General features: G+C 38.0%; 1 protein-coding gene across 3 annotated transcripts in view; it reads left to right on the top strand.

Annotated features, from left to right (window-relative positions):
* The window catches only part of nsmfb (NMDA receptor synaptonuclear signaling and neuronal migration factor b), a 49,047-nt gene that overhangs the window by 19,256 nt on the left and 15,416 nt on the right, over positions 1-14,375 (top strand). For 2 of the 3 annotated variants that reach the window (XR_015107876.1, XM_086169827.1), the window contains exons 5-12: positions 7,114-7,166; positions 8,062-8,151; positions 8,781-8,908; positions 9,033-9,116; positions 9,762-9,795; positions 10,109-10,179; positions 11,380-11,459; positions 12,338-12,440. Coding sequence is in view for 2 of the 3 variants with exons in the window: in XM_086169827.1 (XP_086025953.1) it covers positions 7,114-7,166; positions 8,062-8,151; positions 8,781-8,908; positions 9,033-9,116; positions 9,762-9,795; positions 10,109-10,179; positions 11,380-11,459; positions 12,338-12,440 (643 nt within the window). In the remaining variant the exon portion in view is untranslated. Of the gene's footprint in view, positions 1-1,155; positions 1,225-7,113; positions 7,167-8,061; positions 8,152-8,780; positions 8,909-9,032; positions 9,117-9,761; positions 9,796-10,108; positions 10,180-11,379; positions 11,460-12,337; positions 12,441-14,375 lie in introns of all 3 variants that reach the window. The other variant, XM_086169828.1, reaches the window with a different exon arrangement.

Below are 14,375 nucleotides of genomic sequence, written 5' to 3' on the forward strand. Positions count from 1 at the left end.
TATTTGGTAATTTCAATACTAGGAATTTTGAACTCCTCTTTCTCTGCCCTAATTGTTATGGTGGTTTACCGATAATCACCGGTTAAATGTGCATTACTTCTCTTCTAAAAAGCATTTAATACACACATAGGTGGGCCAATCTAGATTTTTTTTCTTTCTTTTTTTTTTTATCTGGAGGACGGTATTATAACATGAAATGAGCCAAACAATTCTTAAAAATAAGTGACCAGAATTTGGAGTGATTGAATATGCTGAAAGACCTGTAAACAAGGGCTCCATATAAGACATTCATCTCTTCCGAAGAGATATAGAAAGTGATGGAAATTAAGTTAAGGGGCAGAAGTAATTGAAGGGTTAAACTCCAAAGACTGCCAGATTATAAGCAGTGTACCTGGAGTCTAGCAACAGATGGTTGTTTGTCATCTCAGATCTCATCAGCTGTCTCCTAGTCAATCAGGAGCAGTCTGCAAGACAAGACATTAAGTTCTGACACCCACTGTCACAGACGATTCTCATTATAACTGACATCCTGTCTGAGCCAGTACTGTGTGTGTCCACAGTATTCGGATTATACAATCAGAGAATGAGACACAGTACCATGAGATTGTTATATCAATCCTTCTCTCTGGTGGTACAGTTACATTAATAACTCATGCAGTTATGAGCAATTATGAGTAATGAGTAGTTGGACCTGTTGATATTTTGCGTTGTGGCCCTTGTGTATGTATGTGTGTGTGTATGTGTGTGTATGTGTGTGTATGCATGTGTGTATGTGAGATTGTCTGCAACGTCTTCTGCCTATGTTGGGTAAAGTTTTCCAGTGCCGCTAACTCTAACCCCTCAGCAACACTAAACCCCTCACTAACGCCCTCAATATCCCTTACTTTGACCTCTTGCTGACCTGCATCAAATGGAACTTGATATTTATGCCCGAACCCAGTTGAACCCAAAGGGCTACTGTCTTGTCTGTTTGATGGTTACACAGGCATAGATTAGGCAAGAAATTGTTGGTCAAAATTAAACTTTATTGGAGATAATAAAACCCCTTGGATCAGTTTGGGTTCAGACACAAAGTTATTTGTTCTTCCTTGAGGTGCAGCTTGAGGAAAGGCTTTATTTCCCACAATACCTCTTAACATTTTGGCATCCTGGCAGGGCATTCCGAGGCATTGCTGAGAAAAAGAGGCGGAAAAGAGAGCAGGAGGCATCCACCACGATGGAGAGGTACCATGTCCTGGTTTTCCTGTCCTGTCCTGTGTGATGCAGAGTCATCCCTCTTGTAGTTTATCTATTGTGAAAGCCAAAATCCTTTTATTGAATAAACATTTTTTGGCTGTTCTATAACTTCTTAGGTATGGTGCCCTATGCTTTACATATTCCCCCATATTTGGCTGGTTAAGTAACTACACTGACAACGAGTAAAATTAAACTATTAAATAGAATGTTCAACACATGTACAGACTTATACTTGGGATATAAAACTCTGATATGTATTTCATATCAACTGTCCTTGTTCAGCTTGCCAGTGTATGTATCTCCTTCTTAATGCCATGTCGCTAGATTAAAATTTTAAGTCTCTAAAGATATTCTATTATAAGGTAAAGTTTCCGCCACTGATAATCATTTGACACCTCGTATACAATGAACTTATTTTATCCTTTGCTGGTTTCTAAAGGGAGTGGATGTCAGAAAGCCATGAGGTCATAGCTAGGAGCCGAAAATTAGCCATGAGACCTAAAATTGTGATCAGATTCTTTCACAATTGAAACTTAAAATTTACTTTACTACTGTTTTTCTGACATTTTGCACAGTATAACACCAGTCAGTTGCAGCAGAATAAACTGTTCTCAAGATAGCATCTTGATATGTTCTATATAGCTTCTGAGATGTTACAGAACAGCATGCGGTGAAAAACTGAATTATCAGAAGGGCTACAGTGACTTTCCTAATAATTGTGTACTTAGTAATAATCAGAATAGTAATAATCATAATAATCATAATCAGAAGCAACCCAGTACAGAGGGTACTGAGCACTCTTATTTTTCTTTCCATGTAGTTTTCAAATACTCTGATTATGTTGCTAGACACAACAATTGTAGAATTCCTTTCCTGCGGATCTATTTACGGCACTTAATTGTTGAATTCCAGTGCTTGTAGTTGAGGTTTCAACTGTGGTTTGCGTTGTGTTTTCTTAGCATGAATCTAAACACAATCTAAACTTACGTAGAGTCTGAATTTCTCGTACAGGATGTTAGAAGATATTAGAAGGGGAACTATTCGGTTGCAAAAAGAAATTTACTCAGTTAAACCTAGTTAAAGCGGTTGATTGCTCTGCTTTGACTGAATATCTCTGGCCTTGTCAATGGGACTGACATGCTCTCTCAAGATGATGGAGCTCTCTTCTCTCTTCTGGTTGCACAGCCCCGAAGATTTATACCTAAACTCTCCCCTAGAAATAATATACATGGAATTGTTTGCCAAGATTAAGAACTATAGCCCAAACATAAGGCTTTTACATTGTTCTAACTCAAGACTCGAGATTGGGTCACATAGCCAAAACACAAAGTATCGCAGAGACTGTTTGGCGATTCCCCTCTGCTTCAGTTCTTAGTGCCTGTGGGACAATCTTAAAGCTAATTTTACCGACTATAGCCAATCATATCACCAGTGACCTTGGACTTGGTCACATTGTTCGACACAAAGTGTGATTAAGTTGAAGCCGGGGAATGATAACTAAGTTGAGAGAAAATTAACACTAATGTTCAAGACAGGTCACTGTAAAATAGCAAATATACAAAAATATAGAGACATCTCCGATTTTTATTATTCCACCTAGCCGTTCACCATTAAGACAGATATGGAGCTAAAAGCCAAATATGTAACAGGTGTATGTTCCCACACTCATTCATTCATCAGGGATCAGCTCTGAGCCCCTTCTTGTTTGCAGTGGTGTAGCAAGCTGACAGATGAGGTTAAACAGGAATCTCCATGGACCATGATATTTGCAGACGACATTGTGATCCGTGGTGAGGGCAAGGAACAGGTTGAGGAAAATCTTGAGAGGTTGAGGTATGCTCTGGAAAGGAGAGGAAATGAATGTAAGTCGTGGCAAGACAGAATATATGTGTCTGAATGAGAGGAACCTACAGGGAGTGGAGATCAAGAAGTTAGAGGATTTCAAGTACTTCGGATCAACAATCCAGAGCAGTGGCGTGTGTGGAAAAGAGGTAAAGAAATGAGTCCAAGCAAGCTTGGAATGGGTGGAGAGCAGTGTCAGGGGTACTATGCGATATCAGCCAGACTATCAGCCAGAATGAAAGGAAAGGTGTACAAGACAGTGGTGAGACCAGCGATGCTGTATGGTTTAGAAACAGTGACACTGACGAGAAGACAGGAGGTAGAGCTGGAGTTTGCTGGGATGAAGATGTTGAGGTTCTCTTTGGGAGTGACCAGGATGGATAGGATCAGGAATTAATCCATCAGAGGGAATCACATGTTAGATGTTTTTGAGATAAGATCAGAGAAGCCAGACTGAGACGGTTCAGTCATGTACAGAGCAGGGATAGTGAATATATTGGTAGACGGAGAAGAGATAGTAGACGGTAGTTAGATAGAGAAAGTTGATTTGCTGTGGCCACCCTTGAAGGGAAAAGCCAAAAGGAAAAGAAGAAGACGTTCCCACACTTCCCACACTAATCCCGCTGGCTTTTTCTAATAATCAAATTTGATCATATTTGACCTTAGTACATATTCATGTTCAAAGGGCTTTCTTTAGCTGATGTAATGGGGCCGTCACATTCCTCCTAAGGGTCCTGAGGCTCTTGCTTGTGCTGTGACTCCCAGAGGCTCAGGGGTGGCAGATTTAATCAGAGTTCCACACTAAACCCTGAAGTGTAAAAGAGGAGGTATATCAGTGATTAGCTTTAGCTCTCTGGCTGGCACTCAAAGTGAATGAAAAATCTATATTTGGTGCCAGACCACATATCCATCTTGATTGAAACGTACCATTCGTATTTCTTAACCCGAGTGTGTGTGTGTGTGTGTACAACTGCGTGTGTTCCGAGTTCTTCAAACAGGTCATGAGGATTGCTTTCTTTGTGTGTGGGCACTGTTCAGTGTCGTGTTCTTTCAGAAGGTGGTTCTTTTAATAGAAAGGCACATCTCAGTTAGTTTCACAAACTGAATTAGTGCATGTCTGAATAAACTCCTTTCTTTTTGAAAAGGCAACAGCCAGGGTTGGGTGAGAGGATTGTAGACACTTGTAAATATGTTTATCCCCTTATGAATTAATCGTGTTTTAAAGAAAGTTCGGGGTTATCTTATTCATTCTTTATTCATCTATTTTGTATTTTGAAGCTGACAAAATGTGTATTCAATATGTTCAACATTTGAAAAAAAGTATAATGATTCAAACAGCACTTTTCTCCGTCAATTTTATTTACAGAGCATTGTGAACTTCACCTTGATTTAGTCAAACATATACCAATCCAGCAACTACTATATCATTTCAGGAAAGGTTATTTCATGAGACCATGTCTGTCACTGAATTATACACAAGGTGTTAATCATTCTTTCATCACTTCTGGATTAATCTACCATAATTTTGTTGCCTGGCAGCAGAAGACAATACCTTCCCTGCCTACAGCTCATCCAAATGTCCACTGCCAGGAAATATGACGGCATTTTGCAAAGGCCCAAGAGGCCTTACTCAAAGTTATTTAAAGACTCTTATAGTGCCTCTTTTTTATCTGATTCCGGGAGATCCTCCTTTTCTAGTAGTCACGGCCCGTCTGAGAAAAGCTTAAAGAGCATTTATTCTTACTACATATTCGGAATGATCTTCTTAAAGATGCCTCATGAAATATTGATCTTATAGAAATCTGAATAAATTAAATAGTTTTTCTGTTTTTTAGTCTTTTCGGTTTCATGTTTATTTATTATTTTTATATTCCATTTTCTTTAATTATGTCTTTTCTGTTTGATTAATTGGTTGATTTCACATCACATCTGATAAACACTGTACACCCCTCAACATTTAAATTTAGAAGGGAGGTGTGTGTCTGTGTGTGTGTGTGTGTGTGTGTGCGCTTGTGTATGTGCATATTGGAGTGAAGACATGACCGTTACTGTTTCATCATATATTTTTTACTTAGGTTTTGCAGCTATCCACCTCTTTGGCACTACTAGATATTCCCAAGCAACCCAAACCAAAACCACTCACTTTACTTGCTTTTGTGCCTTAACATTGTAGAACAACAGAACTTCAAAATATTATAACCTTGATAATTTTGCCTATTTACTTAACATTTATGACACATACATGATGTGACACATATGAAACACATAAATGAGTGGGGCACAGGGTAGGCAAGGGTATATGCTGTTGTGGCTTGACTGGATCTTGAAAAGACAAGAAAATAATTTTTCATTTTTTGAGTAAAAGGCAAGTACTATTTTGAATGGCATCATTTAATGGTGCAGGTGTAATCAAAATTTACTATAGCAACATTGTCCCCCAATTTGGAATGATTGCCCAAATTGAAAATGTGCATCTTTTCATTAGTTTCTGATGAGATAACGGCCCCTTTCAACCTGTTAACATTTCAACTACACAGAATTTATAGAAGTAATTGGTAATTCTGCAATATTCTTGCTGATTCAATATGCAAAAAAAAAAAAAAATAGAAATGGTCTTGGCTTCAATGTATCTCCTACAGAGTAACAGAATCAGGCATTAGTAACAAAAATATAAGTGATTGCTGGGACAACTTGCATGACTGAGAAATCCATTCAGTCACAAAAGCCTTGATTAATAATGAAAATCTGTGTTAGCGTCCTTACATCTTGTACCATCTAATGCTTTTCCTCTTTACCAATTCCTCTCGTTTAATTCTGTTTTTCTTCTTGTCTTGTGGTTCCTGGTGCCTCTTGATGGCGAATGAATCATGAAAACAGTGCTTTTGATGGAAAGAAAAAAATAAGACAAGAAAAATGTTTTAATGTTTCATAGGGTTCAGGTTTAATCCTGCAGGACATTTACCCAAACACAGAGCAGAACTGAAGACACTCGTAAAATAATACATCTTTATATACTGATAAAGAAAAGTAAAGGGTTAAAAGTTACCCCCCCCCCCAACTATTTTTAATATAAAACTTTTCTTCTGTTGAGCATTTTAAAAGTTTGAAACAAATTGTTAAATTCAACATCACTGAGGAACCTCAAAACATTCAACAATGAAAGGCTGGCTGGTTTTTAATGTAGTTAGATTTCTTTTAAGGGAGGCAGAACTTATCTTACGACTCAATTGGAAGAATAGGCCCAACAACTTTGCATTATTTGTTTTTGTTTTAAGTTAGTGTGTTGCAGAAATTCCATAGGTGCAGTTTGGTCATGATGATTCAAATTTTGTTCATTTATCACATGTACTGTGTGCTGTGTATATTCAATACTGATGAGGAATGCCTGTTTTTTTTGTTTTTTTTCGTAGTGCACTCCTATGTATCTATGCTGCCTGTTTAACATTTTTTGTCTTGCTGGTACAAAGACTCTGATTGTGTGTAAGTCAAGTGTCAAGTGTGTCAAGTGTGGTCTATGCTTAGTATTTTGTGACTTGTGAAGCCAAAGTTAGTTGACTTTACAGCTTCCCATAAGGTACCATACACATTTTTAGAACGAATCCAGAACCCTCGGAGTCATCCTTAGATATAGCATGTTCAAAAATGTAATTATTTTAATATGTGTTCTATATTTATTCATATTCAGAAATTATATATGACAATACATTTACAAAGTGAGGAAACAAAGCCTCATTTTTGAAAAGGGTCCAAGTTTCATCAATATTATCAACTAGAACAGAATTACCATGCTTTTGCATGTACTGTATATATTCACTTTTAATGGTAATCTGTGCCAAAATCTTTTCATGTTTACAACTATTGGCCTGAGGGCGATTTTGCTCCTGGCCCGCAGGAGGTGTTTTTGGTTAACCTCAAGTGCCACATTTTTTGTTTTACTGCTTACCTGTGTTTACCGGTGTAAGACATCTTTCGGCACTTTGCGTGTGTGTTCTGCAACATATTCCTGACCAATCTCTTTTCGTCTCCAAACGAAAGGAATTTCCGCAAACATCTTCGGATGGTGGGCAGCCACAGGATGAAGGTCCAGAGTAAGTTTGTTCCCGTATCTATGCATGCTCAGTTCTTAATGCATCTGCATGGATTGCAGCTATTCATTCATCACAAGCATCCACTGGTTTTAAGTAATTGTCATTTTGATACGATTGATTTTACTACAGTTTTTCAAATTCTGATAACAAAAAAAATAAAAATTAGCCAGACCACATCAAGCAACTCCACAATATGTCATTGTGTGTGAGTTTTGCATTCGATTGAGTTCCTCAAAACTAAGCATTTCCATTAGTCTTATTTTAACACTACTTATTTGATTTATATTTAAGTTTGTGGAGTCCTTCCTATCATTACATTGCAAAATTTTGAATGTTTCCTACAGAAACTTTGCTTGGAAGTTTATCTCTACCTACAGACTAGTTTTTATGAACAGAAGTACCATGCAACATAGTTTGAGATGACCACATCCTGGAAATTATTCCATTTAACTATTCGATATAGGTGAAAGCATTTCCTATTATGAATTTTGTAATCAGCTTTTGTAGAGGATTTGATGAACATTTTTTGTATCCCAATGAAGCTGAGTTATGGGGATACATATTCAGGAATATGTACAATCAAATCGATTCAGGTGGCACCTGTATGACATCAGCCTCGCTGTAGTCTTAATGGTTCATATCTCATCGTTCACAGGCCTTATAGCTTAGAAGTTTTAACATTATCAACACAAATTAAACAAAATAAATAAAAAGTAAATAAAGTATGTTTTACATAACCAAGTGTGCCATCAATACCAAATGCCAGGTGATGTTTGTGACATTTTCTTCACTTCAGCTTACAGACGATGCCCTCGATGTCAAAGGCTGATTAGAATTTGGAATGCGTGTGTATGAATGTATGCGCAAGTGATTCTCTTCCCCCTAAATCCATCAGCCTTTGCCGACCGTCGAGCCAAGAGTTTCAGCCGCTCGTGGAGTGACCCCACCCCTGTCAAGCCTGACTCACTCCATGACTCCAGAGACAGTGAGTCAATGGTCTCCTAGTCCTTCAGTGACATGTGCACACACTCATAGCGTGTGCATGCCTGTATGTAGGCGCCTGTAAACATGCACTGAAAGCATACTGTACATGCTGAAACTAAGACACAAACATGATACAGAAGGTCAAATTAGAAATGAATGCACAAGTTAAGCCACAATACCCAAAAATATATGTACACAATATATGTACAAATCAGAACCCACTGCAGAGAGATAATCCCTCACGTAATAACTTTTAGTGTTATTTATGTGTACCTGTGCATCAATAAGCGAGTTTGTACTCCCCATCATCGTGTTCTTGGCTGTAGCTCTTCAACTGCCTAGCTATCCTTGTCTTCCACCCTTCCACCTCCCTGTCCCTTTTTTGTCTGGGTTGTTTGTATCTGTATGGGCACATGATGGGTGTAATTTTGTGCCATCGGATTTAAATTGTCTGCTCCTCCCCTCAGTGATAGAGAAATGATACAGGTGCAGAGCTTTTAAATCATCTACCCACCTTTTTAATCTAATTTGTGTGTGTGATCCCTTTCATCTCAACCTTTGTTCTCCTTGTGTCCGTACGTGTGTGTGTGTGTGTGTGTGTGTGTGTGTGTTTCTGTGTTTGTGATGCAGGTGGTGAGCTTCAGACCTCCTCAGGGACTCTAGATGATGGGCTGAATGAGGATACTGACTGGGAGGTTGAGAAGGAGCTAGAGAGAATTGCCTGCGTCGGAGAGGACTTCATCCCACCTAAAATCATGGTGTGGATAAAAGCAATCAATGCTCAATATCCATTCAAAGCTGAATCAAATGTCTCCCATAAGGTTTATACGTAAGTTGTCAGCAGTATTGCGTAATTACTCCTTGTTTTCTTATTTTCCGCAGCTTATATCCTCCAAGGTACCAAAGGCTGAGTATGTTCCGAATATCATCCGTAGGGATGACCCTTCCATCATCCCAATTCTTTATGTGAGTACATTCACCCCACAAAATTGTGTCTAGAAGCACCCCTCTGTGTATCCTAGATTGAGAGATCCCCAAATCCCCACAATAATAGCTGCACTATTGATGTCAGATGATGCCTGGTTAATGTCATTATTCCAATGTTAGAAGATGTTAATTCTTAATATGTTGAATTAGCTAAGACAGAGCCTCTAGTGCTCACTTCTGTCCATATTACCATTTTTTCACTCCATATTTAATTATTTTTATCAATCCCTTTGCAATCACTACATGGACTCTTGGCTCTAAAACAAGTACATGGAGGTTTAGGTTAGTGGCTTTGGAAGCTCCCAGCTCACTCTATCCAAGTGTAAAAACGCAGCAAAAGCTAAATTAAGGATTAAAATCTTAATAGAAGTACCACTGTGGCAAAAAGCAGTTTTATTTGCATTGTGGTTGTTAGTAATAATGCATTACTTACTAACGACACACAGTCCCCCTCCCTTCTGGGGATTATAGATGCAAGCTTAACTTTGTTCCTCCAAAAGTCAGGCCAGATTATCCACGATGAAATTCCAATCCCGAAAATGAAATGTTCTACGTAACACCGGCATGTAGCTCCCTTTGAAATCAATTAATAATAATATTGTCTTGATTTTTTTCCTTTTAAAGGACCACGAACATGCCACATTTGATGACATTCTCGGTGAGTGATGGATGTTTCTGTCTTTTTTCTACAAAAGTTCTCTAGAGGCAACTTCTCTCAGAGTGTAAATGTGAGAAAGATAAAGATTGGAAGAAAGCTAAATATGGACTTGCCAAACACAGCGATGAGTCATCAGTCTTCCACTGGTTCCTCACATGGGATCGAAAATACTGTATGTGTTTTGCCATACCTTGTGACTACTGAGAAGTGATACCCCTCTCTCTCCTGCTCCCTCTCTCTCTCTCACTCTCTCTCACTCTCTCTCTCACTTTTCCCCTCTCTGTCTCTCCCTCTTTCCCTCTCTCTCTCCTAGAGGAGATTGAGAAGAAGTTGACTGCTTACAGGAAAGGCTGTAAAATTTGGAATATGCTCATATTCTGCCAGGTAAGTTACAGGAACGACAACCAATATGACAGTATAAGGTTGCGTTTTCCATCACATAAAGTTTGTGTTAGTCTTAGGTACAGTTAGGGACTTTATTTTCCCGGTTTTGTGCAGATGTTTATATGATAAAAAAACGTTTCTTCCAGTTAACGTATATTTTCATTTGTCTGGACTATGTATTTCATATAGCTATTCATTTTTTTTCTGATACATAATTAATACTGGTCTGCATTATGCTGATGTTTTACCAACATCAGTAAAATCAAAGCACTATGGCAACAGCAGTAAGCAAGTACAAGGTACTCTTCTGCTGTTACACTCAGAATACAACAACTTTGATTTTTGACAGCTTCCCCTGAGAGTTTTCATATATTTTTCTTCCCCTACACCCTTTTGACCAGTGTCAAATCACAGTGGAGATCATTTGAAGGTCAAAGCAATAAATTAAAAAAAAAAAATTATTAAAATATGCATTGATTTATCTAAATCAGTGGCAACAAACATTATATTAGGTTATTGTTGTTTATGATTTCCCCCTGCAATATTATGTTTTACATTATATATGCTATCAGTTTGTAATATGAGTCATTTTTTCTATTTCAAAGAACCCAATTAGCTGGCATAAATCATACTAAAATTGAACAATTACTAGCCAAGTACAGTTTGACTCAGCTAAGCACACATAAAACAGCATTTTGAGACTTGTTTGCTTGTAATTAAAACAAGCAAGCATTGTAAGCAGTGCTTGCTTGTTTATATGTTCGAAAAGAATGCAGAGTCAACCAAAATTCTTCTATATATGGAAATGTGTATTCAGCAAAATCCCCTCAGTTTTTATTCAGTTTGAAGGTCGGGAAAATGGCATTGTTAGCAACCCTGGGATTTTTTTTTCAAGATGTTCTGAAATACATAATATTCTATATTTAAAAAAAAAAACTCTCCTTGTCAGGTAAGAAGTTCCTTCCTCAAACTAATAAAATATCATGTTTCACTATCAAATGGGATGAAAGTTTTAGTCAGGTAGAATTAACTTTGTGTTACCATGTGGTGAATTTTGGACTCCAGTCTAATCCTGCAAAATCAGTTCAGTTAAGTTTAAAAAAAGCCCAAGGATAATTCACAGTTGACCGACTGTAGCATATTTAGATGCACCCCAAGACTCCAAGGAATCTTTCTAAGCACCAGATCATCTCTCATCAGGGAGGCCCAGGACATTTGTACCTGCTGAAGAATAAAGTTGCAACCTTTGCCAAAGTGGAAAAGGAGGAGGACATGTTCCAGTAAGAGGCTATCTACTGTCCGGTCGCGAATAAAAAAACTGTTAATTTTGTAATGTGGAATTACTTAAACATGATGAACCATAGACATTTCTCTGCATCGTTTACTTTTCATTGCACTGTTTATATTTCTCTGCACTGTTTGCATATATCTTTGCACTATTTACATCTTGTTGAAATATTATGATTCTTATTTACTTTGTTTTGGGGTTTTTGCTTCCTACCTGGCGTCAACAACATACTTGCAAATTAAACATTGTGGTGTTAATTAATTGGCTTATGATTGCGTCAACATTTGTGTGGCAAAGGGTATGAAAATTGCACATTTTGTGAAATATCCCAGCCATTATTGTTATCTTGTCCTTATTTACAAAAAAATCAGACATTCATGTCAGTTCACACCATTCAATAAAAAACCAAAGTTGTTGTTTAACTACATATATGAAAATAAAATAAAATAAAATAACTGAATGAAAGAATGAATTAATAAAATTATGTTTAAGTATTGTTTCCATTCTCATGGGAACCTATTTATATAACTGTGTCAGAAATCCTACACACAGAATATGGAAAATCAATGCTAACATACTGTTACACATTAACCATAACATACATATTTATTGGTTTATCTGTAAAGCACAGATATTTAACATTCCATATCAGTTCACTGTTTTGACAGTTGGCTCAGTTGCTTTTTACTTAATTTAAATCAGTGAGTGAAGTAGCTTGTGGTTCTCACACTTATAAATATAGAACATATATGCCTGCAGTGCCAGATATCATATATTGACCTCTACCTGCATTCAGCCCCCTACCTCTTTTCCTGGTGTTTTGTCCCCATGCGCTTCTGCTGATTTTCAAACCCTGTGTCATGTTTCCAGGTTCTGGCAACGACTTGGCAAGCTGATGAGCAAACTGAACCCAGAGCCCAACCTCATCCACATCATGGGCTGCTATGTACTCGGGAGTGCTAATGGAGAGAAGGTTTGTGTTCTCAGTCACACTTAGCCTTAAGAATAAATGAGATACCCACATTCTGATAAAAAAGTGTACTTGAAATGTCTCCGCATGCATATGCATTATGCTTTTTCATAATTACAAATATGCAGACAAATGCTCACAACCATATGCTGTCTTTGCAAATGAATATTTTACACAATCTGTTGCCCTCTCTTTGGTGGCAAGATCTATCGGTCGATTGATTGCGTTTAGTAGGAAATTGTTGTTGTATTATTGTTGTATATGCAAAGGAAAGGATATAGAGGTTTGCTCTTTTATGAACGGGTGCATGAATTCTAATCTCAGCAACACATTGGACTGCTTGGCATCTGCTCTGCTCCTGCTGACAGGTTGCCACAGGCAGGGGGTTGGCATTGGTGGGATGTGAGGAGGTTGGGGGGCCTGGGGGATAGGGGAGTGAAGAGGCGCAAACACTCTCGAGTGACAGTAGAATCGACTCCATGACACCCACTTAATTAAACAAACTTGCACCTATTAACCCTGGCCACAATTATTCTCTCACACATTCGTTCACATGTGCACCTCCGCTGGTGACCCTACTGTGGCACTGCCACCCCCTCAGAGACCGACACACACTGGCTGTATGTACACTCACTCATACAGCTTATGCCTGCGCAATAAAATATTCATGTTCTCTCATGCAGTCCCACTTACAGGCGTAGCACTCCTTCATTTGCTCTTTGATAGTGAAATGTCTCTATTGGAAATGAAGGGATCTTGAATGGCACATATCAGTAAAGAGTTAAGACCATCTAATGTACAGTATGGTTTGTACTTCTTTGTATTACTGACCATAATGCAAGTAATGTGGACAGGATCAAAATTTTTAGGGTCACGAACAAGGGAAAAACAAGGGAAATTATTTACATTATCATCAAAATGAGGAAAATACAAACATGCAACTTTGTTCCTTATTGTAAACAGTTATGCTAAGCTAACAAAGGTCATCATAGCTTTGGACAAATTATCCAGGTAATGTTAAACTGATAAACATCTCTAAACTAAACATGTTGATTTTTCATTGACACATATCTTAAACACCCTTGAAACAATGTGTTCATGCACTTAGAAATGTTATGTTTAAGTATTTTATAAGAGTGCAAATTGCTAACTTAGATTCTTTCACCAAACAAATGGTCATCTTATTCAAATAAAAAAAAAATCCTTTGAATGCCAGAAGGGCCTTTGGAGAGAAAGAAAAAAAGAAAAAGCTAATTTGATTTTGCAGTTGCTGCCTTACTATGATTATAAATGATATCACAGACAACAAGTTATGATGAGGGAGCAAGGTATGAAGGAGTCTAAAAAAAGTTAAGGTGCGTGTGATTTTTAAAGTAACAGCATTAAAAATGTGCAGTTGCAGACATCAACTGTGGTAGATACCAGTAGTGGGCCGTCAGGGCCTGCAAAACATTCACTGCTGGCCTAAAAAATATTTGAATCACAGACTGATTTTAATCATATTTTGTCCACTTCCTTTCATAGCTTTTTCCCTGGCTCTGCCGTGTCCAGACATGTATTTTCATATTGAAGCATTTAACCTATCACATTTCAGCCATTATTTGTTCCTTGGCAGGGTCAAAGTCAAAGAGATCTGCCTGGAGGCCTGCAGAATCAGATTGACAGGCAGTATAGTGAAAAATAAGTGTTGATGAAACTGTTGCTTCAACTAATCAGATTTTGAGTTGTGATACCAAGGCCCTCTAGAAGTGTCACACGCTCTTTGATTGGATAGTCCGAGAGTATACTAGCCAGAGCTAGCAGGCTGCATCTGTAGCAAGCTGAACGAACACAAATATAGTCCTGATGGATTCCCACCTCCACCTTGAGCTACTCTTTTACCCCTATAGCACACCACACCACTGTCTCACAGCTACCATACATGTCCTGCACCAGTCT

Source organism: Fistularia commersonii, chromosome 22 (genome assembly GCF_037954325.1).
Source record: "Fistularia commersonii isolate RoL2024-O1a breed Wild chromosome 22, RoL_Fcom_v1.0, whole genome shotgun sequence".
Taxonomy (NCBI): Eukaryota; Metazoa; Chordata; class Actinopteri; order Syngnathiformes; family Fistulariidae; genus Fistularia; species Fistularia commersonii.